We start from the raw sequence: 27,886 nt of genomic DNA, 5'->3' as shown, positions 1-27,886 counted from the left end.
TATTTAAAACACAGCACACTGTATTACACATATAATTTGTTTTTCATTTCAAGTTTATTAAAACTTTAGCAGTACAAATGATCCAGGTTTTAGATTATCAAAAGACCAAACCGAAGTCCACATCTTAAAAAAAGGCGTTCCCCAAAATGTCTCTAAAACTTTGAGACAACGGAAACATTAAGTCCACAAACTCATCCGTGCCTGTCATCATCTGTTCCAGGGCTTGTTTCATGATCAGACTTTTTATCCTTACTAGGGGCATGATCTCTTTCCTGACTCTTTGATTTTTGGTTTACTTCTTTTTCTGCTGAGGATCTAGTCTTTTCCTTTTCTTTACTGCTGCGTGAATATGATTTTTTTGATTCTCTCTCTTTGCTACTTGGTCTCTTTTTTGAGTCTGGACTTCTATCCTGATCTCTACTAGACTTCTTATCTTTACTGGATTCAGGACTGCTACTTTCACGGCTTTTAGAACGTCTCTTCCTTTGGCTTTCAGTATCATTCCTCTTATATGAGCTTCTACTTTCTCTATTTGAATACCTTTCTCTGTTTCTGCTTTGACTTTCCTCCCTCTCTGAGCTCCTTGATTCTCTCCTCCTCCTATTTTCTCTTCCTCTGTATTTATCTGGTGTACCTCTCCTTTCTCTGCTTCTTGATCTTCCTCTTCTTCTGGTTTCTCTATCTCTATTCCTTGAATAGTCTTTACTTCTACTGCGATCTCTGTCTCTGCTTCTCGATCTTCCTCTCCTACCCCTATCTCGGCTTTTGCTTCGATCCCTTGTTCTACTGCTGGAACTATGTTTTCCTCTAGCATGCTCACGCTCTTTGCTTCTTGACTTACGTTTCTCCCTGTCCTTACTCTTCCTATGGTCTTGTTCATTACTTCTTGAGCCTGCCCTTTTACTTCTCTCCTTGCTCCTACTTCTTTCTTTATCTCTCCCTCTAGAATCATAGCGCTTTTCTTTTTCTCTACCTTTCTCATGGTCTCTCTCTCTGCTTCTTGATCTTATTCTCTTTTCATCATGTCTACTGTGCTTAGAGTCTCTTTCTTTACTTTTTGATTTCTCTCGACTTTTACTATGGCTTCTAGATTTAGCTCTTTTCTTGGCCTTGTTTTTGTTATGCTTGTCATCTTTTTCCGAATTCCTTCTTGTCTCCCTGTCTTTACTGCTGGATTTGTGATCTTTTTTCTTCTCTTTTTCCCCTCTTCTGCTTGGACTTTCAGAAGCTTGTCTGTGGTCTGATACTTTTCTCTCTTTTCCTCTTCCTGGGCTTTTTTGATTATCTTTCTTGTTTTCGTTTATTTCACTCCTGGAAGAGAAAGATAGGATTTTTTAAATTATTTTGAATCCGCTCCAGTCTGAAAAATTAAGTCAGAAGTGAGGCAGTTGCACAACTGAAACTTAAATCGCATTGTCACCTGTATTGATAGCTATATATATACAGTTGCATGATTAAAATCAGACACAGTGAAGTAACGGGATAACCAAGTCAGTGCCCTGTTTTTTTGGAAGTAACTGTAATTGAAAATCCAGGATGACAGGTTTTACTTTTAATATATAAAAAAACGTCAGTGCATATAATCCATAAAGAAATAATCTTACTTGTCCCCTTTTATCCATCTTTCTCCACTAGACACTCTCATTCTTTGAGCTCTTTGCATTTCTTGCCTCCAATGTGGAGGAGTTTCACTGCGTCGGAATCGATCTCTTGACCTGGATCTGGAAGGTGTTCGATAACGCTTGAAGTGAAAAAGAAAAAATATAGTGTAAGTTTGAATTTCACATGCTATGACAGCTAAGCAAGATTTTTATCCCTGGTCGTCCATTCTACATAGCACCTAATGTGACACTTCACATGTATATACCAAGTTTACATTGACAAGTTATTAACTTACTGAAAAATATATCTGACATTCAGCTAAAGCAGGAATACAGAATGTCTGATCAAGTAACTATTTTTAAGGTAACTTCTATTTCAGGATTTTTGTATTCTGCTGAGAGGTCTTCTGTTGCTTTTTAATTAGCACAAATATAACTCACTTTTCTAACAGTGAATTCTTCTTAGCTTTGACAAGCAATATGAAAACAATAGTTCACACTTTTTCTTTAAGGTTTTTAACTAAGAGTTTGAGGAACAGGCTTCTGTTACTAAAAACATCTGCTACAAGCAGTGCACAGCACATGGTTTCACAAAATCAGAACCACCAATCTGACAGCTCCTCCCTGCCAAAAAGGGGAGATATCTGCCCCACATTCCTGACACTGATGTCATACTGGTTCTGGTGTTCACTTTTTGAGCTAATTCCATTCACGAATTCATGGAATACTATAGTAACACAAAGAAAGCTTTTTTTTTTTTTAACTCCTCCCCCTCCTTCAAATAAACTCAGGATGAAAACAGGAAATTAATTTAATTTTCCTTGTCTTCCTTCAAGCCTCAGACCCCAAATGAATTATGATGCAACATAAATCCCGCCTTTTTTTCTTTTTTTCTTTTTTTTTTTTTTTTTTTAAAATCAACCATCCTAATGAAAATGGTTAGTAACACCAGCAGTAGGGCCGTGCTACCATCTTGTTTATTTTGGGGAACAGGTTGTAAGCATTTACCCTTGGTCCTCTTCCTTTTATTTTCCTTCCGGATCTGGTCACTAACAGCCTCCTCTGGTATGTTGACTGTGAATTCGATAGATTACTAAAAATAATTTTTAAAAGTGATATTGTTTATAACATCAAAGAAAGAAGGAAAGAGATAATAAAACCAATTTTACAACTTATTCAGAAATTAACCAAAACCACACATTTTATTTTTTATAAAAACTTCAGATTTTGTGACCATAAAATATTTTACAAGATTTCCAGATTTTCTCCATTTTTGAAAGAAGAATAAATTATAGATTCAGACTGGACAGCTCCAAGAAATTCTCAATGCAACTGCAATCGATTTTACTTTCTTTTTCTTGAATCAGTCATTTTAATTTTTTCATTTACTAAAACCACCTTCAAAAGGTGTTTGAATCCTTTGTTCTAGGACAAAGACAACTTGCCAATAAACTGAAACCCCCATTTTTCATCCAGCAGTGCTCACAACATGGAACTGTTTAATAGGGAAAGGACTCACTTAACACCAGCGTCCTAAAACAGTAACATGAACATACCACTGCCAGTGTGTAGCCAGACTCAGAACAGTTGTATTACCTTTCTCTTTCCTTCTCTCTGCTTTTTCTCTCCTTTTCTTTCTCGTCTACTTTAGGGGGACTTTTCCTCATCAGGAACCGGTTTTCAGGTACAGGAGGAATTTCTTCAGGACGGACAGTAGATAATGGCTGTGCTTCAGGGTTTTCATCTTCGCTTTCACTGGATGAGCTTTATTTTTGTATAAAAAAATATTTATACTTGAAGTGAGTTACTTGGATGAGGGAAGACCTTTCGATCTGTTTAAATAATTCAGAAATTCTCTTAATTCAATACACAATGATACCACAAGAAACACAGGAAACAGAGCTATTTCAGAAGCTACTTCTTTTTTCCCCTATGATATCTTTGCTCTAAAATGTACAACTGTAGTAAGATTTCTGACCAACGTTTTCTATCTATGAATTCCAATGGCGTAACACTGAACATACATTTACTCTCTATTTAGATATAGCTTTTTTTAAAAAATGTATTTTCTTTAAAAATACTATCAGGAGAGTCAAATTCAGATTTTATACTGGTATATAAAACCGGTTACAAGCTATTTTAATTCCGTGCAGTTGGTATATCCAAACTTCCATGAAATAGGCTTAGTCCCACAGAAACAATGTTTAGGCAGCATTGCCCTAAGTGAACATTTCTTAGATTTTACTGCTAGCTTAGAAAGATGTGACTTGCACTGACACAGCTTGTGTCTCACATTTAATTATAAGCGAAAACTATTAGATTAGAAATAATAGTTTCAGAAGAAAGAGTGCCTTTTGAGCTTTATTATCTTTCAGTGAAACTGCAAGACTTTTGGCATATCAGACAGAAATAACATTAAGTACATTAATTTATTAATTTGTTATTTAGTTTTGCTTTTATTCCTGCATACTACATTCTTGTAAATCCTACTGAATATAATTTAAATTGAATTGTCCAGAACTGAATTTAGGTAAACAAGCTATGAGCACTCATTTCAAACCAAGCACTCCTGCAACTTTTAGTCAAATATACGTAAGTCTTAGTCCACTCCTTCACTCCTGTACAAGCTGCAGCATGCATGCACATGGACGCTGTCCTTTGCCATCATATCAGAAAAATTTAAGTTTATATATAAAAACAGATTGTCTCCCAAACTTCAAAACACCCACTTTACTAGCTACAGAACACTATTCTGTAGTTATAGGACAAGAAAATGGTACTGTATGGTGTACATGTAACATAACAAATCTCAAAATTGACCTTTTCTTGCTTTTCTTTCTCTTTTTCTTTTCTTTCTTATGTTTCTTTGAATTTTTCTTGTGTTTCTTTTTTCGCTTTTTAGATTTCTCTTCCGAAGCACTCTCAGAATCTGATGATGAATCAGAAGATGATTCTGAGTCACTTGAACTTTCAGAGTCACTGGATGAGGAAGACGACTTGTGTCTTTTCTTTTCTTCTTTCTTGGCTTTAAGGCAGAATAGCAAAGACACATTTTAATATCAAACACTTCTAAATAAATCAGAAAAATCAACTTATCTAGTATCTGCCTGAGCTTCTTATAATCGTGTGATGAGACTTCATCGAAATACTTAAGAACAAATTGACATTTTGGAGAAAACACTGTTTCTCCCAAGTACAATAAAGGGTATTTCTAGAAACACATAAGAAATTTCCAACATTTTGTATTTTTGAAGTTCTAAAGTATCAAATTTATACTGTTAAGAACTTGTAGAAATGGGTAAGTTTTCAGATGATGTTTTATACAACATAAACTATGTATCAACAATTATTTAAAATTTATTTAGAAAGTGTTCATAAAAAATTTTATTTGCTATCAGGTTTAACCTGACACTTCATATAAAATCTATTCAAATCACAAACTGGAGAAGTTTTGAAAGAGAAAATCAGTGGCATGGACTAAACTGATTATTCATCAAATTTAGTTCAGAGGGAAGATTCAAATAACCTACCTTCTTGCTAAGTGAAACCATGCTCAGAGAACAGCCCTAAACCACCTGCTCATCATGTTTTGGGGCTTGGGGCTGTTTTTGTTATTTTGGATTTTTTTAACAGAAATACCCAAGTAACTTACTAACCATTTGATATGAAAAGGAAGCCTGCTAAAGAGTAGACTAGTCCTTAATTACATATTCATCATTTCTCATGTGGCTGCTGGAGCTGCAAATCAGCAATCTACAAGCAATCTGATATTAGTCTGACAGGAAATAATCCAAGAACAAACACACCTTTTTATGCCTTTTAACTGATCTGAGATCTACTTACACTATTAGAAGTGATTTAAGTATTATTTCAGAGTCACACTAATTTGAAGAAAAAGTTTATACAATAAAAAACATATTATAAAAACTTCACTGAAGGAAGTGAAACCTAGGCTTCTGAGTTATGATGCTTCAGGTGAATAAGATAAATAGTATTAATACTCTTCAAGTGTGTTATGAAATTCCTATCAGGCTATTGTCCAGAAAATTAAAAGTTTTATCCAGAAAATCCAGAAGAGCACACTGGTTGTCTTCAGACTGCTGCAAGTTGACTTTTCTAATTAGCATCAAATATTATTTTTCTTTGCCATTGCAAATTACAAAGATAGCCCATCATACACCACACAACATACTACAGCCATAGACAGAAGAAACAGAACCATCAATGTTAAACAGAAGAAAAATATACCAAAAATAAATACTGATGTCCAAAACAGGCTGTTTCCTCATCACAGCAAAGGATCCATATTTTAGAAGAACACCTTGTAAGACCTTAGAACAGGCTTCAGATGAGACCGAAATTAATTTTAAATTGGGTATGAATCCTAGCTGAAAGTGTTAGCTTATTTTGCAAAACTTTTAATAGCTTGCTCCATCCAAAGAATTCATGGTTTACAGAGATACTATCTGATCTATATCAACATAATAAGTAGTTTAAATTAAACCTTCCAACCTCTACTCTTTCGCACAAAACATGTAAGAGAAAACATTAAGCACCAAAGACAGGATTATGACTATGCAGCCTGTCTGCATCTGAAAACTATTCAGGACACAGAACACAATGTTTTCTCATAGCAGAAAACAGAGATGCCTCCCTGAATAGCCTAAATCTTTTTATTTTCTAGTAAAGATGGAGAAGTTCAACTGTTTAGTCTAGGCAAGCATTTCTTCTATCAGCTTTCACTTGTGCCCAACAAGATTATGCAATTTATACTTAGCTACTGTTTATCAGTCATTGTTATAAAATAATGAAGGCAAGTAACTAGAGAAACACTTGTAAAAAAAAGTAAAAACATGGTATGATAACTTTCCTATTACACTAATTTTGTCCTTGCTCTACAGAAAAAGTCCTCTTGGGTATTATAACAACTCAAGTGTCTGAAGATAAAAGATTTCAAGAACTTAAAAGAACTGCAGGTTATACCAGCTTTTTACTTATGAACAGCTTTGACTTTGTACATATGGATGGCAATCTCTGATCATATAACACACTTACAGATGTTCAGAAAAAAAGTTAAAGTGGCAGCAGTACCAAATACTAAGAAGTATCTATTAACAGCTATTCAACTTCTAGCATGCAGTTATTTGCAAAGTAAATTCTTTTAATTCTATATAAACAGATTAGAGATCTGAGGGAAAAAAAAAAAGGTGATACTCATGTAGAAAACTTGAGGCAGAGGCAATACTTCTATCAAGAGTAGATCTGGTTAACTGTCCTTCTGAAAACACAAGTGGTTATTTAATGGAACAGTATATCAATTTTTGGAATTATCAATATTAGATTCTCCAACTGCAGGTATTACTGAGTTTACTGACTCTTGAGAGTTATCAGTAGGTATATGTAACTGCAATCATGTGAGCTCAATGTGGAAATTCTCAAATTCAACACTAACTTGGATCTCAATTTTGCAAAACTGCATGATGAGAGGTAGCAGTTTTTCAAGGATGATTAAAAGCAGCAACACTTACATAAAATTCCTTCCTAAACTGATCAGAGAAGGGAATAAAAATGAGTCTTGGGAAAAATGAGTCTTAGCATAATACTTAAGGATGCATCATTTGTAATAATAAGCTAGTACTTCCGATCAACTTAACGTTTAATGGAAAAAAGTCTTCTGGACATTTCTGGATGCAGTATAACATAGGAAGTTGTCTTACGCACTTAGGACAGCCTGCTGATTGAAATCAGCTGGTTCCCATCACATGCTTTTAGAGCTTCTTGCAAAATGGTTCCAAAAGACAGGGGTGTCGTATTTTTTACTTCCCTTGTTGGTCCAGACCAAGATACCTAGTCTCCTTTCTCAAACTTTAGCTCAACATCCTTATTAAAGCTCTATATGTAATTAAAAAATACCTGTAATATCAATCAGTTTCAGATTGTCTAACTATATGTGCATTCACAGAGTGTAACAAGTACATATTTATAAAAGAAAACTGAACAGTTTCCATACTAATTTCAATCAAAAGAGTCTGGTGCCATACAGGCCAAACAAAAAAAGGAAGTTCACCTGAGTTCTAAATGCCATGAACACAAAAAGTACTAAAAAAGTTAATTAATTTCTAAGTCCCAAGACACTTTTAAACACTTCTTATCTATTCAATACTTTTGGGTTTGGGCCTTTCAAAAAACCCACTATATTGCACTATACTGTTTCCTACGTGCCTTCAAGCAAAACAAGATGCCTCCAAGCTCAATTTCAGAAATGTCTGAATAAGGCATCAATAAATGCAGTTATTTCCTGTATTTTCTCCCTCCTGCATCTGTTTTACGGCTGTCAAAAATTGTGACAGTTTAACCTGCATTCTTTTAAATAGTTTAGGTATGCTATAGTTACTACTTTAAAACGATTAAGTAACAGAAATAAAGGTGAGTTAGTGAGCAACTACCTCAACGAAACACAATGTGATTCTTAACACACAGCAAGTGATGTCAATAGCAGATGTATTTGGGAAATCACATGGCAGGTTGGGAGTGAAATGAGTAGGGGAGGGAAAAAAACACAAACAAACAAACAAACCAAAAAACCCCAACACCTAACAAAAACGACAAAAAAACCCCAGAGCTGTTTAAACAGCAAAGATAGAATACCTAGCAAGAGGCTTTGGATATACTTCTTGGTGACATCTGACTATCTGTCCATCAGCAAATGCTATTTTGAATACTGAACCAACCTGGTGCTGGCCAATTACAGATCACAACAACAAACAAAACCAATCCTGCAGCATGAAGGTCTGTGAGACAGAAACAGACTTCTATTTACAGTCCAACTGTTCTAGTTCATTAACTTCAGGATCAGGTTTCAACTTATGATCACATCTGAAATAGATACATCACTTCCTACTCCATTCACTGTGACCTATAGTATTTGCCAAACCATGAATTGCATGATCACGCTGCAGGGCACAGACAAGCACTCTTCACATCCCAGCTTGTAAGACTTGCTACACTCACTAACATTAGCCCCACAATATCAGACTCCTGGACTTGAAATGAAGAAATGACCTGGACAGAAAGAGGCTGGGCTCAGGCAAAAAAGTCAGAAGAGATGATATCTTGTGATTCACAGCAGTGGCACTCAAATAGTTACCTTATATCAAGTCCAGTAACCTGTGTTGGACTACACCAGACTTCAAAAAGAGGGTGCCTTTACTTCAGGACATTCAGATAGATATTTTCCCCAATACTTTTTTTCCAGTGTTTAATCAGAGTTGTTCAGAGTATCAGGTGGTTTTTTTTTTGCATCTTGCTTCAGTTATTTGCCATGGGTTCCTATTATGTCTTTCACTGCTTGATTAAGGACTCACTGTTTCTTACAATGAAAATTATACACAGTAATCAAGTCCTCAGAGATATCCATTAGGGAACACCACCATACTTGATTCTTGTTGATCAGATGACAAATGCCTCTGGACATAGACGTTTTTGTAGACAAGCAACCTACCACACAACTGCAACAGCAGAGGAAGGGGGAAAGAAAAAGGATGGGCAAGGGTGGGGGAAAAGAGGAGAGGGGAAAGGGGAAAAAAGCCATCTCCAGCTTCACTTTGAACAGTTTCAGCTAAAGCCAAAATAGTTTATACCTAGTGGCCAATTCACTGAGAAATAAAAAATTCTGGAACAGAAAAGTCTGAAACAACCGTTCATAGCAACCACTTTGGGGAAAGGGGGCTAACAATGATGTGTAACAAGCTTGCAGAAGAAATGAGTACTCTAGTGGTTGAATGTATAAGAAAAGAGAAAAGGGAGGATACATGAATCAAAAGTTCAGGTAAGAGGTCACTTCCTAGAATCACCACTTTCTAAGACTGCTCCTATTCCACAGATATATCCTAAATGTCTAACTTTGTACTCTGTAACAGTCCTTGATAATTTGTACTGATAGGTTTTTTTTTTTTTAACAAATTGTACTGATACAATGACCTAATTACAGAATTGTTCGTTGATGAATTATGAAGGCAGGCATAATCTGCCTTAACTGCAGAAAGCATGCTTTTAGGAGCAGTGATTCTATGGGGACATCTATAATATCAATGAAGATCGTGAATTAAGCCTAGCACTGCTCTGTGCAGAATCCCCTAGAAATACACTTTTCATGAGAAATCTTCATTAGAGGCTCCTGTTAAAAACTACCCAATGCACAAAGCTGTTTAATTTTTTTGTTTTTGAATCAGACTAACCAAAGTCATGATCTCTAACAATGCAGCCAGGCTTGTTTGACTAGATCCCCTTCTGCAAAACTTTGTCAATTGTTACCAAACTCCCATCTGTCTTTGAGAAAATTAACATTATGTTACTTATTCCACAGTTTTTCTTGATAATTGTGTTAGCTTAGCTAGTCTATAATGACCTTTCTAAATACTGGCTTAATACTTTGCTGTCTTCCTTCTTTTTTTCCCCTCCCCAGCTCTCAGGATTTTCCATGGAACTTTAAGCATCCCATAAATTAGCTCAGTCAAGTCATCATCCACTCATCCCTAAATAAATCCAATTCTTCTATACAAAGAGATAGATTTGCTTCCTTCATAAAGCACTTTATCTGGATATTCATCACGATACCCAAAAATCCGATCTCCTTTCCTCAACTTTAACCTAAGAGAAAAACATTCATACCAAGTATCTTGACTTCCCTGCTAAACCCAAGAAGTATCAGTTTTATTTTCATTCCACAAATCCTTGGCTAATTCCTTCCTTTGTGCTACCTACCAGACAAGCACATATAATAAATACTTTTGTTTAAGCCTCCTCTGCTATCATAATGTACTCTCACAAAGAAACTTGCCATTTTATTTCCCTCACTGCCAACCTCTTTATTCCTTTGTATTAACAGCAAATTCTTAGAAGCAGTCTCCTCTAGTAACTGCCTCATATTTCACAAATTCACTTCCCTTCTGCCTCCCACAGTAATGTGCTATGAACAGTTCTACTGGTAGATGACTGTTGATGATCTTCCATGACACTGCTCACCTCCCAGAAACTGCTCCTCCTATCTGGATTCCCTGGCCTCTTCCATATATTGCCAGGTCCAAGGGCCTCTCCTGCTCCACTTGTCAGCTTTGGTCTGCAGCTTGACAAATTTCCTTCTGCTGATGTGGTGACAAACTTTTTCTCCTATCTCCACTGCCTCAGGTCAGCACAGCTCATCAGTGGTTCCACGTTGTGCATTCAGCAAACAGCTCCAGCCATATTATCATCTCTTAGAGTAGCAGCAGATTTCCCTTCACAGGCCCTACAGCCAGCCTTTCCCTTTCAACAGCAGGATTCTCCTCTCACCAGGATCTCCATCATGGTCTGTCAGGCAGCACCTTCATCAGGCTGGCTCTGCATTAGTGCCCTTAGGGTCCACATCTCACCACACTCAACTCTGCCCTCCACCTGCCCAATCCTGGTGCTCAAGGCCCCTTGTTCTCCTAACACTCTTGCTGCCCACCATTATCTAGTGCAGTGCCTTATGGTCAGTTGAGCAGGCTATTCCATCACCCTGGCATCAATTTCCCTCTGTGGCACACCAGACCAGCTACAGGAAGCAGTCTCCAGGATCCCAGCAGTACTGAGGCAAAGAGGTACTAGGACACAGACAAATGGGTAGGACCAGACAGTCAGATCTTTCTAGAAGCCTATTATCTTTTAGGAGAAGTTAAAGGAAAAAAAACATTTTCTATTTATTCACTCTTTTGATGGTAACTGCTTTAAAGCCCTGCCTAATGACTTTAAGTCATCAGACTGTTCAGTGCCAAAACTTTCAATTCAATTCAACCAGTTTCAATTCAAACAATTATTCAATTTCAAGTGTTCTAGAGTGGACTAAAAAGGGAGAATGGCAAACCAAGGAAGACATGTATATATACAGAGTGGGTATCTCACCCACATTCTGTATCTGTATTCTTTTATTTTCTAATCTACACCACCCATGCATTTTCTAACAGATACTGTGCTCCTGAGTACTGTCCAGAAAAGCAAAATTATGTCCTAACACACATGGTGACTTATGAGTTAATCTAAGAAGTTCTAGGAACCTTTGAGAAGTCAGGAGCCATAAGATAACTCTGCTTGAAATTCTGATGTATTGAAGAGATCACTTCAGATTCCAAAGTCATTCTGCTAGGCATCACAACAAGTGAACACAGAACTGCATCAAAAAAGACAGGAAAAACTAAGAAGCTCAAGTTTGAATGCCTATACTTTCCTTCGGTCAAAGAAACAATTATTCTTGTCTTGTGCTTCAGTACCCTTAGTGCAACCCTTCAACAGCTGCACATTGCAGCAGAAGGTGCTACAAATGAAAAAGCACGATGACCTCTATCATAGCTCCTACCAAACATGCATCCTGGGCTTCCTCTAATGAGATTCTCCAGAGTGAGAGCAACATCTTAGATTGAGCCTTATTTTGTAAGAAAAACAGAACCCAACCTCCAATGCCATGTTCAGCTCTGGAATGGCAGAGCAGGGCAACCCTTCCAGAAAGAAAGGCAGGTTCTGTCATATTCCTATTTAAGAATATAGTTTATAGTAACTTAAAAAGTGTATCTGCTAAAAGGCAATTCCAGGCTTTGCTGCTCTAAGTGCCTGTTCTGAGGATTTACCTGAAAGAAACTTAATATAAGTTCAATACCTGCAAAAAAAAGCAGCAGTTATGAAAAAGTCAGACTCCCATCAATCTTAACAAAGCATTCTACTCTCTATGGGACAAGTGCTTGCCAGCTTTGTACTAGAATTAAGCTAGTATAAGGAAATTCAAAACAGGAGAAGCTTTGAAGAAAGCATATATGATGTTTCTTTAACATCATCTGCATTGACACAATTTAAGTTTTTTAGAAGACAAACTGTACTGCAATGTTATTCATCTTTTCATCAATTGCCCCTCCGTCCATCACAAATAAGTTTCTAAATGTTTTTATAAGCAACCAACAGGGAAGAAAATGAGTGAAATTACCTCTTAGCTTGCATCTATGTGAATGTACAGTTCGACTTTACCTTTGGATTTTGGAATTAACTCTCCACAACTCAGTATGCGTACTTCAGCATATGGTTTACTAGATGCATCTGTTTTCTGGTTTTCTATTTCTCTCACAACTTCCTGACCTGAGATGACTTGTCCAAAAACAACATGATGTCTGAAGAATTTAAACAAAATTAAGAATTCTTAGTACTTAATTTTCTCAAGGCAGTTCCCAAACAAACATAAGAAAAGAGATATTTACCCATCTAAGTGAGGTGTAGGTTTAGTCGTTCTGTTTCCAGATTTTCATTTAAGGAGAAAACCAAAGTCAGTATTAGTGGAAAGCAGTCAGCATTTGAAGCATGTCATATACACACATGAAGGTGAAAGGTTTTTTGAGTGAACTAATAAAACTGAACAAAACCAATATATATTATTCTAAGTTTGTATGCAGTTAAAACTATTTAATGTTTTACACATTAAACTACCTATTCAATTTATTACTTTGAATATCACATTTTACTGAACAAAGAAGTGCACATAAATTTTTAGACAGCATCTTTATATAGGATGTAAGTATTCTATTTCTAAATACTACCAAGAACAGATATAAAAATTAAGGCTGTTTCAGAGCAAGAAAACTGCAAATTACCTCCTATACATTAGAAAATAATCAGAAATCAAGGGAAGAAAAAAAATAATCTATGTACAGATTATTTGAAGTAGAATTAGAACTGACTTTCTCTCAGCTTTCCCCTGTATTAGCATTACTAAGGCATACATATGTCAGCCATGACGGAAGTAAAAAACCCCCAAAATAAGGGTTTAGTGGTTGGGTGACATCCACAACTCACCATGTTAATTAAGGTCATGAAACATGGGTAAGAGTGATATATTTCAAGAATGTTTTCTGTAGATAAATTAGCCTTACAAAGAGTCTACTGCTAGGTATTTTAACAATTGAAGTTTTAACTGTAAATGAGACTGCATTGGAAAATTATTCTGTGACAAAAATAACCCCTCTACTACTTCATAGAACCCCCAGAGCTGTTTTGCTTCCTTGCAGACAACACTTATTAGATGAAAGTGATAAAGAGTTCTACAATGAACTAACAGGTTTGTTTTATTGCCCAAGTTAGAACACAGCTATTGAAAACTACCAAAAGTTTCTCTGCACAGACAACAAGCACTAAACACAAAAATGATAAAAAGTCAGAGTCCCTGAACAGCGCATTAGGCAAATGGCTACTTCCATGCAACTTTGTGAAAAATCATAAATGCTGTGTTTGCACAGAAGCTAGTCTTCAATATTTAAAAGGATTACCTTTACAGCTTACAAATAACCAGATGCACATTTCAGGACAGGACAGTACTTACATAAAGAACTGTGAACCATTTGTATCTTTCCCCCGGTTGGCCATTGAAAGGAGAAATTCTTTGTTGTGCTTTACAGCAAAGCTTTCATCTAAAGAAAGTGCTTTCAGTTACTTAAATATACCACATATGCCTAGATAAATGCTATAATCTAAGTAAACTCATCCTTATTAAATAAATCTGCTAATCAGTAGAAAGTTGTATTAAAAAGATTCAAAATAATAGTTATTTTGAAAGATATATTATTCCTTCTATTCTAAGTAATTCAATTAAACAAGAAATATGACTTAATGGTTTATAGCCTGAGGGAGGAAAAAAAAAAAAAACCTCAAAAAATCAAGTATTTTTGTTTAAGAGATTTGTTTCCTACCAACATTAGGACAGACCTCATCATTTTAAGTTGTTGGTCTTTCTATTCCGCATATACTGATCATTGTTTCTTTGGAGCAGAAGTTTTTTTAGCCATGCAATAACTATTAAGAAGCCCCTCACTTTCAGGCTGTTTTGGTGTTTTATTATTTCTTAAGACAAATGTGTATCTAGTTTGATAGCAATCCCAAACAACTTTTTGCTTGGCTGTCAGACACACAGATGAATTTACCAATCCAGCCATTAAGAAATTAAGTTTAACTTGAATGAATCCTACTTCAGATCAACAAATCATTGTAACAGTTCAAACTAAATCCCAATGAAGCTGTGAACTGTAATCACTATTGCTTATTTAAGACATCTGTACGTGATTATCTGATCTCCCTCCTTTCCCAGAACATCATAAAAGCTGTTGGGGGGATCCAAACTCTTCAGAGGAAGTTTGCTTAATATTGTTTAGTTACAGATGGCAGGAGCAAGCATTAACAAAGAAGAAAGTACGCTATCTGCAAGGCTATGGTTTCACATCACACTGTGTCACTGGCAGTGAAAGAACAGTCCCACTCACTTTCCAGTCACCTGTACAACTGCTATCTGGCATAGCATCAAGTGTCAATCTAGTCCTTGGAGAGCTGGTCAAGGGATCCACAAAAGCAAAAACTCCCACAAATTCTGTTTCGTACTACGGCTGAGTTGAACAGCCCGCTTGCAACTGCCAGAAGGTAGGTAGAAGTTTTGCTCCTTCTTCCATCTCCTCCAACCATACATTTCCTAAAACCCAGCTAATCATTTGTGCTGGTTCTGATGCTTCCCAGATTATTTAATTGGGTCCACTCACTAATATGGAAATCAATACTTTTCTGCTGCAATAGACTTTAGTCATTTTAGCAAGCTGAATCAGCTGAAAGTTTGATCTGAATCAGTCAGTGCAAGGTAGAGACCTCCTCCCTCTTCCGGCAGCTGCAAATTGTTCATTCAACTCAGTGTCTGATATAAAATTGCAGCCTGGCCCTACTAAAATAGTGAATAATTCTTTTGATTTTTTGCTGCAAGCTCAGACAAGAACCAATATTAAAAGAAAAGTGGCAGGGAGGAGAGAGGAACATAACCACTCCTGCTGGTGGCAGCTAGCCATCACATAGGTTTGGGTGTAATGCAAAAACTGCTCCAAGAAACACAGAGATACTCCACCACATTCTGGACAAGCACAGGCTGAGAAACACACTGGACTGTAGAAGAGATACTTATTCCACAACACTGACTGAAGAACCACCAGGACTGTGAAAAAACCCAATGGCCTCTCTATCATTAATTCTTCTTGGGTTCAGGAAAGCAGAGCTTTATGGTTTTTTTTTTTTTTAAATAAATATTTGCAAGGAAACCTGACTCCATCATGCCTTTCTCCTTTTCACTGGAGGAAAAGACAATCCCCAACTTTTAGCTAGGTGCATAAGCCAAAAACGTATGTTTAAAAACAGTTATAAAAAATCTAAATCTGGTAAAATGGACAGATACAAAGGAGTTTGGTTTTAATTTTTCATTAATTAAAAAGGTTCATATCTTAAAAGTAAAATAAAATAACCTAAACTGGATAGTCAAAGGCTTAAGATTAGACAAAATCTTAAAAAAACCAATGGAGTTCAGGTTTACAGAACAGAAACTACAGAATGTAAAGGTGATTGCTTATAGTAACACCAAAATAGAGCAGATTGATAAAACTCTTACCTTCAAAAAAGCCACCATAGATGGATTCTCCTCCCCTGCCATTTCCTTGAAAGAGAAAAAGTGACAGTTACAACCTAAAGTAGTGATTAAGGGAGTGACATTATGTGGAAGGTGCTTCATAATACAAAATACTAATCCAACTGCATCCATATCACTGACATTATTCTTCAAGATATTCAAAGAAGATCAAGATGCATCTTCATAGATGCAAAGCAAATTAGGAAAACAAAAAAGCATTCTCCCATGTATTCTGCTATAGTCTCCCTTTTTTCTTTATTTCCCAGCAGCAGGTATTTTACCCTCCTTTCAACAGAAAGTACTTAGTACTCTGAGTACCGAGATAACAGAGCAAAAGTGTGTACGTGTGCATACGTGTGTAAAAGTTTATGTGTTTATTATACAAGTTTTCATGTAAAAGTTTCTTAAGAAGAAAAAATGGGAAAAAGAAGTTGAATCACAGAATAATTAATGTAAGTAAGTGATGCTACACAGAACTCCTGCAATATTCTATTACATGAGCATTAAAGTTTTCCTCAAAGGTTCACATCATACCTTCACTGAAGTCACCGCCTTGGATCATAAAATCTTTCACAACCCTGTGGAACAGACAACTTTTGTAATGCAATGGCTTTTGGGTGGATTTTCCTGTACCCTTTTCACCTAAAGGAGGAAGAACAAAACCCAGAATTACTCGTTGTACCTGTAGAATCTCCCCTACAAAAAAGTGCTATGTAAGCGCTTAATCAAAATCAACTACTAAGCTCTGAAAAGTTAGCTTGTGCGGCAGACACATATCTGTAATATCAGTAAGAAACTAGCATTTAAGAAAGCAGAGCAGAAACTACCTTCTGTCTCTATAATTATACCAGAAGAACTGCTGACATCAGAATACAACTCTGGTCTCTTCCATGCATATTGACTGAAATTAAACAGCCAGTGTAAGTACAAGATAATCGGCTCAGAAGCATGCAAGAAACACCCAGATCTTCAGTTACAACGTGGCAAGGTTAAGGTACCATAAAAGCTTGTAACAAAAACAAAGAAGGGGAAGGAGAAGGAACCTCATTCCCTCCCACACTCATGATTACAACTGCCATCTTCCTCCCTTACATGAGCTCTGGTGCTCAAGACCCATAAGCAGACTATTTCAGCTATAACGCCATCTATTTTTCCTGCTGCCCTCAAATAGATAAGGTCTCTGCTGAGTTAGCAAGATGAATGGCTCATGATGGGCCCTGCAAATGGCAGCCAACCTCAAGGTGCCAGTAAGATAATCAGTGGCAGCATGCTGGAAGGAAAAGGATCTCTTCCTCTTGGTGCTGGCAAACCATTAGACTGTATTTTCCTATAATCTTATTCTGAGCTATTAAACCAGCAGTTTTTGCAAAGAGCACTTGCCTCTGAACTTACCTGCAACAGATTGGTGTCTCCATATGGATCTGACTAGCTAAAAAAAATACTTTTGATAGGAACTTTGATAAATGTGAAGCTGTATCTGTTCCACTAACTTGGCATATGACTAATGTAGGTATGCCAGGAAAACACTAGCTGTTGATTCCTGTTTTAAGACAACAGCATATACTTTGTAAAACTGCCTCCCAAAAGATAGTAAGGAAAACAACATCAAAATATTAATTAATTTGCTGATGATTGATAGCATAAACACTCTGTCCATATATTTTCCTCACTATTCTTAAATATATGAAAGCAGCAAAGTAGTTCAGCATCTGAATCTGATTTTGAATGTCAGCAACTAAGTATGAACTTAGCAGTACTTGTTCCTGACCTTAAATGCTGTTGAAATACAAGTCAAAAATTTAAAGCTGTAGCAGGGAATATAACCTTATGCAATAAATCTGACTTCTGGGCAGCTGACAGCAGATCAAGAATGCCATGGTCACATGATAACATACTCACAGCTTTTAAAAAGAATCACTTTCAAATTTGTTAACAAATTTTGATTATCTGATTTTGTGCCAGTAAACCTAATGTCAGAACAGAGAACACCTACATTCCTGCAGACATCATGAATGATGCACTAAGTGTTCTAGCTAACTTGACATGAATGTAATTATGCACCCACACCTGATTCAGATCATATTAGTACTGCTGAGTGATTCAGTATTAACAGCTACAGAGCCTTGACCTGAAAAACAACAGAACTGGAAGGAAAGGGAGCAGAAAATGCTGAAGACAGAAAGCATGCATTTTATTTACGTATTCACAAAATTATATTGTGATAATAAATTTAAGTTTTGCTAAACTGTCAGCATTTTCAACAAAAGCATGCAGTCCACAGGACAATAATTTTGTTTGTAAATGCTTCCAGGAGAGAATCTTCTCAGTATTTTGTTCAAGAAATAATCTGACTTTCAATAGAAGTAGAAATCACCAGTCTCCATGAACAAAGAAAAATTACAATCAAGGGAAAACCCAAAACCTAATGAATACAACCAACACCTTGAAGTCTAACGAGACTGAAAAGTAAGTCTGCATGGTTGACCTCTTACTGGCTACCTTTCAAGACTGGATGATGTTACATAACGTGAACAGTAATATCTATGCTAGTAACAGAAAATCAGCTTACTGTGTCCGTATTTAAAGTTGATTAGTATATACTCCCTGCAACATACTAAGCCAAAGCTACAACTGCTTTGATTTTGCATCAGATGAGTATGAGAAATCAGCTAAATCTCTACAGATACCAAGAATCAATGTTTTATGTACTTATTTTTATATGTAAGAAAATGTCAGGAAAAAATAACATAGACATCAGACTAGCTAACATGGTGTTACATTAAAAATTATAAATAAAATTAAAAATCTGCAAACCTGTGCAAAGGCAGCGAAAATTTTCACATGTCTTTGGACACACATCTGAAAACAGTTCAAAGACCACTCTTCCAGCTAGAAAAAAAATCATATTTAGTATGAAGTTAACTGGTATTTGTATTATTCTTATATATCTTATATGAATATCATGTTACTGAATGGGTATTTTAATTTTCTTACCAGGTACATTGTTGATGGCTATGTCAAAAAAGCAACGAGGTCTCTGGACCTTTACTCCCATGGCTTCAAAATTTTAAATACTGTAGGTAATAAAAATAAAATTTAGTTTTTCCTTTTGTGTAGTTAAACTATTTATAAATCAATGTAGGATATTTTACAAAGACAACAAAAACTGCAGAAAAACAAACCTTCAAAAAAACCAGAGACCAAACATAAGAATTTTTAAAGGTTCAAAAAACTCAAATTATTTTATGTCATTTTCATGTTTTATACACCCAAATGAGTTATTTATTCATGTTTGTTGCAATAGTTTTAAATTTAAACTTGAGGGCCATACTTCAGATAAGGAAACACAAAAAAGAAAAGATACTGTAAGGTATGGGGATAATAGAGCTTGAAGACTTCTTTTTATCCAGGATGGTATAGGTAACCACCTAAGTTGTCTGCTCCTAGAATTCTATATCCTAGATAAAATAAGCATCAAAAAATTAAAAAAAAAAAAAAAACCAACCCCAAACAACCAAACAAACAAAAAAACCCAAACAAAAAAACAAACACACACATCAGCTTTGAGACCAAACAACTTGAGGGCTCTCAAACAACTTTTTGCAACTGCCTTTCAACTGTTTTAAAAGACTAACTTGCAATCTCTGTGGCTCAGCGTCAGTGGCTCTGGAGGCTGCCACCCCCACATGCCAACCCACCCCTCTGGTCAGGGGTACCAGCTTCAGATCAGGCGTGTTCTCAGAAATACATCAGCTGCTGCAGTCCACAACCCAGTTCGGTTCATCTCAGTTACTGTTAATTACCCGGGCCATGAGCTACAACTGCTCAAGAGAGAACATATTGCTTGCCTAGGAGCACAGAAAGGTGGACAGCCCAGGACAGTGAACTTCAGCTGCTGTGGGTGAGTAATAATTGCACAAGTCAAGTAAGCATACTTTCAGAAATATCAGAACTTTTTCCATAAATAAAGATAATAGTCAGAGAGTGAGAAAAAAAAAAAATTACAGTGGTTACAGCTTGACAAATCACCAACATGTTGTCATGTTAAGACTTAAGCATTCAATGTCTTCATAATATATTTCCTGGATTCCTGTCACTGCAGTTATCAGGAGTTGCTATAATTAGGATCCAAACCATTCTACATGAAAAAAATACCAAGATGTAGCTCTTCCACAATTACCGCCAAATAAAATGATTTTGGCTTGTTACTGTTTCTTTTGCTCTCATGTCATTGCTTATCTCTTCTGAGTCACCATCTCTGGAGGTATTTAAGAGATGTGTAGACATGGTGCTTAGGGACACAGTTGAGTGGTGGACTTGGTAGCGTTAGGTTTAAAGTTTACCTCAATGATCTGAAGGGTCTTTTCCAACCTAAATAATTCTACAATTATTTACTGAGATTTTTAATGCATTTCCTCCCTTATCGCCGAGTATATAAATCCCTTTAATTTTGTGTAACAAGCATTGTTTTAATCTCATTTGCATCTCTGGCCTTCTAACATTATATAGAAACATCACATTCTTTTCCTTTTCTGAAGCCTTACCTTCTCTATATTAATTCAGAAAGGGGAAAAAAACAGTGATGTCAAAAGGATCTGTAAAACAGGATTACCTTTTCCAGAATTTGGAATATAATCCATAAACTTTCAATTCTAATTATTTTATATTGCCAGAAAACACTACTCAAATCTAGCTGACATACTGTATATATCTCTCCTAGAGCTTCGTTCATAGCTGTGGCACAGAACAGCCTTGAAAAAGTCAATTGTCGCCATCTGTCACTCTCAGCTTACGAACAAGAGGCTATAGGAAATCAAAAGACAGCAGTGTAATCATGTTAATCTATATTCTGTCTACTTGTGCTCAGTGTCACTCCTAACATTTTGCCAAGATTACACAGTAAAAATCACTAGAACAATGCAGGATCGATTTAAATACCACTCTATTTCATCATTCATGAGATTTTTAGCATGAGAAGACTTTTCAAACATTCAGAAGCTCACCAGATACCCTCTTAGCTGTGTAACAAATACGTTCATTCCCACAAGCCAGATTTGTCAGAAGCAGCAGGCTTGCCTCAGTTTGCTTGCTCCTCTCCCTGAATTACTGTTTCTCTTCTATTAGTATAACAAACTTTGTAGGCACTCAGAGAAACAAAGAGAGAAGACACCTGTAGCAGAGTTTGATGTCGCAGGGTTAGCAGAAGGCTGACCAGCTCACCACGCGGGAAGGGAGCTGCGAGCGGTGGGAGGGGACAGCCTGCCTCCAGAACTGAGGGCAGCCCAAAGGACAGGCACCAGCTCACACTCAGCAGCAGAACTGACTATACAGCTGCATGGAGGGGCGGCCTGGTTTTTCTTCCCTAGGAAAGCCCTGAGAATAAATGCTACAATAAATATTGTTTGGTGGTGGAACAGACAGTTTTAACTGAGCTGCAACATCTAAGGATCGATCCATCGTACCCAAACTTTAAATATTTAGCTGTTGTGCTTGAGAGAGGAGGGATTTAACTCCTGCTCTACAGGCAGTTTGCTTGAGAAATGTAGAGGCATGCCTTAAAATTTATATACAGTATTTTAACCCAAATAAATGCAAACTATCTTAATATGTGACAATTTTTATTTCAAACACTGATAATGACTAAAGCTAAATTGTAAAATAAAGTCAATATATCTACACGAGTCAATTTTAAACTCAGTTTTGTAGAAAATAGGGTGAGAGAGAGAGGCAAGAAAAAAAATTCTACCTGAATCCCTATTCTCCGACTTTTACTCAATTTTGTTTTTCTACCTCTACATTGTCTCATTAACAGTGGAGTAAATGAAGTTTAGTCTGTGTTCTAAATGCTACCTCTAGTGTCCCCTGCACTTTACCTAAATCATCCAATAATATCCCCTAAATACTGGCTGTGTTTGGTTCTACACGACAGTTATGTCAACCAATCTGTAGGAACTCTCTGACTGGACAAACACCAGGCCAAGTAAATATACCTAACTCTTGAGCTGACGCTGCCCAGTAAACCAGGCTAAAATAACAGTGACATTTATCTTACCTACCTACAAGTCAAGTGAGCATTTCCTCTCCAATATACTTAAATATCCTTTGCAGTTATTTCAGACAGACCGTCTCCTGAAGCGTTACAGGGAAAACTACTGAGTTACAAATGAGCCATAAACTATTCATTTCTATTCATGTAGTATTTAATATCAAACACAATCTTGCACATACTGACAATTTAAAACTTGTCTGTATTAAAAGCAAGTAAGTGGGGTATGAATGTTAAACACAGAACCAACAAAGAAAAATAATTTGAAAAAAAAAAAAATCACTAAATTACAAGTAAAGTTCAATAGTGGTAACAATAGGGCTTACATGACTTGTATATTTATATCTTCCAATTTATTTTCAATTAGAATGTAGATGCTCTTAACCCACAATACTTTGCATTTTTTAATTGTGAACTTGATGGAATCTTACTAGTGGAGGGAAGGATTTCAAAGTCAACGCAAAAAGATGCTCACTATACATACATACAAAAACGTGCTATGTAGAAGGGCAATCTTGAGAAGCCAGCTCATTTCTTCCTTCCAAAACTCTGTAAGAAAGGACAATATAACAGCCCAACTACTATCCTGAAATGTTCAAGTCATTCATCATTCTCAACCATCTCCTGTTTGAGGAGCCTTTTACTAAGTCTAAGTAGAAAGCTATGCCAAAAAACACCCCAACCAACCAACCACACACTTCAATATATCTAACAAAAGAGGCCTGTTTATTTCTGAAAGTAGAATTACAGTTCAGCTCAGAGCATATTTTTGTTCATTGACAAATACACCAAAAATACTTAAGTCTTGTCGGCACAGCTGTATCCATAACCAATGCATTGCCAGCTGAGTCCGTCAGGGTTCACATCCCTTCACACCTCCATCGGCCTCACTATTTTGTTCAAATATTTGCAGGATAAAGCTGGCCAACTCATGGCCAGCCTGCAGACTGCTGTTCTCCTTCAAAATGATCTGTGCCAATGGAAAAAGACAACCATCTCAAAATGTTCACAAGCATTTCTCTGCCAGAGATCATCACTCATATGTGTTGATATGCTTAAAAGTACATCTTCAGGAAATTTTTTCAAAATTACCTGTGCTAGCAAGAATCTGGTAATAATACTGTTTAATATAAACCACCTCCTTTTGACTGAAACAGGCTAGAAAGCACTGAGATGCACACCCACTGAAGTATCAACGTGTCACACATCTCACGAGCTGATGGTAAGCAGCAATGGAGTAGCATTTCCTAGTTTTACGAGGGGAAAAAAAAGAATCCTTTATTTGCAACTATACTAAACAGGTCATGGGACTACCTATTTGTTTCAGTCCCTGCACAGAACAGAACAGATTCAGAGCAAAGATGTATTCAGTAGGAAAAATATATATTGTGTCCTATTCTTTCACTTCTTTCTCTATCATCATCAGCCCTTCCCCATTTTAAATTTGTCCTTAATCTTGCCTTTGTATTTGTTTTCTTGCACCAATTTACAATTATCTTCTGCATTGCTCTTCATTCAATGTCCAACTGACATGAACAGTAAAGTGCATAAATTCACATTCCTAGCATTTTGTTTCAGGCCATCTACAAATGCAGGAAGACAAAACTACATTGACTTATACTGCAAGGATAGCCATCTGGAATCTTCAGAAATACATTTTTAAGCAAAACTTTAGAGTCCAGAAAAATGCAAATGCACAAAGTAAATACTGAACATATATCACATTCACTAAGGCTGCTGTTCCAGTCACTTGAAGCCAACATAAATTTGGGCTGATACCAGAATGGCAGGCTCATACATTCACATGTTTAGCTTTTATACAGGTGGCCACCTTGTTGCATAAAAACTACCTTTTCTTCACCCCTCCAAGAAAAGATTTGACAGCAGTACATATCAGCTTAAAGTGATGGTGGAGCCATAGACTAAAAATGTTATATGCTCATTCCAGTATGGATTCAACTGGAAATGAATTTATGACTTTGAAGTGGGAGACATGAAACTTTGTTCCTAGTTCCATTCCTGTGTCAGAGCTTCCAGTTGTGTGAGGATGATGCTGAAGGTGCAAACAAAAAACTCCAACCAGCCCAACCTTCAATCTCCATCATTTCCTCGGTATTTTCCCCAAACACAACCATCTTCCCTGTGTTTCATCATCTAAAAACTCTGAACTAGCAGCAATGACAACTAAGGAAATTAATTTTTTTAACTTTTACTAATCAGCAGCACAGGATTTTTGTTGTCAGCACAGTTAGGAATAAGGCACTACACTTGGAACACATTTCAGGTTTTAGATGCTATCTTTGCAATCATGTGGACTTAACACATCTATAAGAAAAGAAGAAAACATCTGCATCCTACACAGGTCTATGAAATTTATGCACGAAGACTTATTACTCACCATCAGAAAGCACATATTACAGGTTTCCAATGTGACTGACCCTTCTAATGGTATATAGAGGGAAAAAGCCAACCACAAAAAAAGACTTCCAACATGTTTTCACACAAAAAGTGATTGACACCACTTTCCATCAGGCCTCCTTCTCTAGAATAACGCTGCAAGTCTTTTTTGAACTATTGACATGGTATTTCCCGCCCCCCCAAAAAAATAAATCTTGAGGTATCCTGCAATATCAACCATTGTCTTCCGTGGACATGAGGCAAGAGCCTGCTATCCTCTTATGGAGATTTAAGAAAATACCATCCTCAGACAGGTCCTGACTAAATATGCAGTACATACTCCTAACACTACTGCACTGCATAGTTCATTTACATCACTTTCAGTATGCTTTTTTGTAATTATTAACATTTAGTCTTCTTGTGCTAAAGTATGTAAGGAATGCACACCCAGTTATAACATCTCAGCTGGGAGAACATAACATTCAGCTGAGAAGGTAGCAACATTCTCTTAAACTATTTAAACAGAAATACAGGTGCCTACCAGAGAATGCCCTTTGTTTTATTTTCCAAGGAAAGAGACACCTACAATGAAAAAGATGTTAAAATATCTAACCACATTTTTGTCAATTGCAAGTAAAAATCTTTGTTGTCAAGAGTTAGTCATGATTCCCTATTATCTAATTTATGCATAAAGTACTTTTTTTTTTTTTTTTTCCCTCCCTGTTAAGATTTGAGAAAAAATACAGGTGTTTTCTCTCAGGTCTGTGCACAAGTGCCTTTGATGGTGTTCACTGCTCCCCAAGAGGCAGCAAAGAGATGCATCCATTTCAATTCCACTATTTATAACCAGAAAGTGGATTAGCAAAGGTTTGAAACCACAAAGGTATATTTTAAAATGTATAAAATGCCAGGAAAAGGCAAGTTCTAGCATTGTATGAAAGGGAAAAAAGCTTTTAAAGGGTCTAGTGTAATCTCCAAGATGTTTACCCATTAGGATCCCCAAACTAAATTCCAGAAGTGGAATCCCTTCCTGCCCCTGTTACTGAAGATGAGAATAAGGCCAGACCATGCAACAGTTAGAGACAGTTCTTAATGCTGACCCATATTTGCCAACCATAACCAAAACCCACCTGTTCTATCACATTTTATTCTCATGTTCTCCTCCTTTCTCTAGTACTTTAGCTCTAGATCCCTTCCCCATCTCCTACCTAAACCTCACTCTACTAGAAGATGACCAGATTTACTCCCTGGCATTCACTGACTCTGCTTCCAAATGGAAGATGGCTCCTAAATACACATGGCACGGAGGAGTGAACTGATAGTGGAGACATCATGCTGCAGCACAGTAAAATCCTCCATTGCAGTACATATTCTCCACTCCTAATTCCCTCATACTCCACAGATTTTCTGAGACCCTAAGGGGGGGTGGGAAATCTTCTTTTGATAATAGCTTAATGACTGCTTATCTAACTTAAAAAAAAAAAAAAGTTTCTGCTTCACAGAAGACGACTGGAAAAATGGTTAAGTCTTAATAAGAAATACAGTCCCTAAGGGTACTCTCAGAGGATTAGTGATGTTGGTATCCTTTACATGTTCCCCTTCAGATTTACCTCATACACAGGAAACTATACTTTTTCCAAAGTCTTTATAAGTAATTTTTAAAAACTGGTAAAACAAACTCTGTGAGTTTAGAAAAACTCCGTAAATCATGCGTAATTTCCACATTTTTATCATGGTAGCACCTGAAAACTTGAGTCACGCTGGACCCCAATGCATTAACAAATGGGAATAGTGAAACAAAATGAGGGAAGAAAAAAAAAAAAAAAAAACAAAACAACCAAAACTAAAAACATTTATCCCTGTCCAAAGAATAGCATCTTCTACAGGCAATATAGAACAAAAACATGAAAACCAAAATCTTCTCTCAGAAGAAAAGATACATCTCAGAAAACGGACTTTGTGCAAAAGAAATGGTCTCCTGGTCCTCTTAAAACAGGTCTCAGATGATTACTAAAATATAATTAACCTAACTAGTCAAACATTAGGCAACAACCAGCAAAAGTGACTTCTTTATAATCATTATAGAAGATACTTTTCTAATTGTGACTAAATTGTAAGGTGATGTTTAGCACTGTAATAGATTATTTTGTCTAGTTTCAATAAACTGCTTCTCTTTCTCCTAAGCCTCTCTCCTTCAAAGCCTCCTCAATGACTCAAAGTACAATCATATATACACAGTACTTATAGTTCAGTTGTGGCTGCACACAAAACTAGCCTGAAACTCACTACTCATAAAAACCTCTGAAGTGCCTTAGGAAATCCTTAAAAGAGAGAGGCAGAGGACCCTCCTGCCAGCCATGGACGCTCCTCTAGGCTCCACTACCCCGGGAGAGGCCTGCAGAGGGGAGGAGAACATGTGGCACGCAGACAGCCCGGTTACTTCGCCTTCTAGGGGAGGAGGAAGAGCTCATTCAAACTCCCGAGCAGGCACCGAGCAGCACCCAAGAGGCCGACCAGGGCGCTGGCAGCGGGCACAGACCCGCACACCGTGGTGCTACGGAGAGGCGATACCCAGGCCCCCGGACCCTACCGCCCGGGCCAGTTTTCGCCAGGCCTCGGCCGCCACTTCACCTACCCCGCGGTCTCCCGCCCTCCTCCGGGCCCCGCTCGCCGCTTCACACCCCCGCCACCCTCCCTCTCCTCCCCGGGGCCGCCCTCACCTGGGACGCCCAGGGCGGCCCCTCAGGGAAGCGCGGGGCGCCCCGACCGCGGCTCGCCCGCCTTCGGCCCCCAGGCCTTGCGAGGGGGCGTGTGTGCGCCGGAAGCCGGCGGCGATTGCCCCGCGCCCGCCCCGGAGCGGCGGTCGGGCCGGGGTCTTCCCCTCGGCGGGCCGGGAAGGGGCCGGAACTCCCACCCCCCGGCCGTGACCGAGGCTCAGGCCCCGCAGCGCTACGACCTCCACCCGCCCCCAGCCCTTGGCGCCCACGCCGCGGCCTGGGCCGCGGCCCTCGCCCAGCCGCATGGCGACCCGGCCGGCGCCTCGGCTGCCGCGCCGGCACTCACCCCGCTCCGCGGCCCGCGTCGCCCCGCGCTCCTCAGCGCCTCGCCGCCATGTTAGAGCTGGTGCGGCACAGACTGCGTCAGTGGAAGGAAAGGGCGGGAGAGGGGGCGACCCCGGGGGCGGCGAGGCGGGAGGCGCGGTAGACGGGAGAAGCGGCACCCCGGCCCAGGAAGGGCGGCGGGGCTCTCGCCGGCCGCGGTACAACCCTGCCCGGCGGCGGGGAGGCGGCGGGGGCCGCTCGGAAGGAGCCGAAGCGGTTGGGGGAGGGGGGCGCCCGCCTCCTCGAGCTCGTCAGAAGC

The 27,886-nt window shown here is 37.9% G+C and overlaps 1 protein-coding gene across 2 annotated transcripts; it reads right to left on the bottom strand.

Annotated features, from left to right (window-relative positions):
- Positions 1-35: 35 nt before the first annotated feature.
- PPIG (peptidylprolyl isomerase G) lies at positions 36-27,886 on the bottom strand. 2 transcript variants are annotated; one of them, XM_042784166.1, is made up of 14 exons: positions 27,590-27,886; positions 25,068-25,108; positions 19,078-19,157; positions 18,898-18,972; positions 16,618-16,725; positions 16,066-16,110; positions 13,975-14,062; positions 12,860-12,889; positions 12,633-12,772; positions 4,422-4,626; positions 3,198-3,365; positions 2,610-2,694; positions 1,605-1,741; positions 36-1,311 (listed from the first exon to the last, which is right to left on the bottom strand). In XM_042784166.1, exons 3-14 carry the CDS (start codon positions 19,136-19,138, stop codon positions 192-194), a joined length of 2,262 nt encoding a protein of 753 aa, XP_042640100.1. In that variant the 5' UTR covers positions 19,139-19,157; positions 25,068-25,108; positions 27,590-27,886; the 3' UTR covers positions 36-191. The 2 variants fall into 2 exon arrangements, with proteins under 2 accessions (XP_042640100.1, XP_032845586.1); XM_032989695.2 differs by lacking the exon at positions 25,068-25,108.

The sequence above is a fragment of the Tyto alba genome, unplaced genomic scaffold (assembly GCF_018691265.1).
Source record: "Tyto alba isolate M040663 unplaced genomic scaffold, T.alba_DEE_v4.0 Super-Scaffold_7, whole genome shotgun sequence".
NCBI lineage: Eukaryota > Metazoa > Chordata > Aves > Strigiformes > Tytonidae > Tyto > Tyto alba.
Note: the sequence above shows the minus strand (reverse complement) of the source record. Positions and strands in the feature narration are given on the sequence as shown.

Bases quoted from the DNA above. Each gene is read 5' to 3' on its own strand.
- PPIG (XM_042784166.1), bottom strand. From the start codon at position 19,138: ATGGGAGTAAAGGTCCAGAGACCTCGTTGCTTTTTTGACATAGCCATC. The intron at 14,063-16,065 runs GTAAGAGTTTTA...CACTTTCTTTAG, and splicing joins CTATGGTGGCTTTTTTGAAG to ATGAAAGCTTTGCTGTAAAG. The intron at 12,890-13,974 runs GTAAGTACTGTC...ATCTGGAAACAG, and splicing joins AATGGTTCACAGTTCTTTAT to AACGACTAAACCTACACCTC.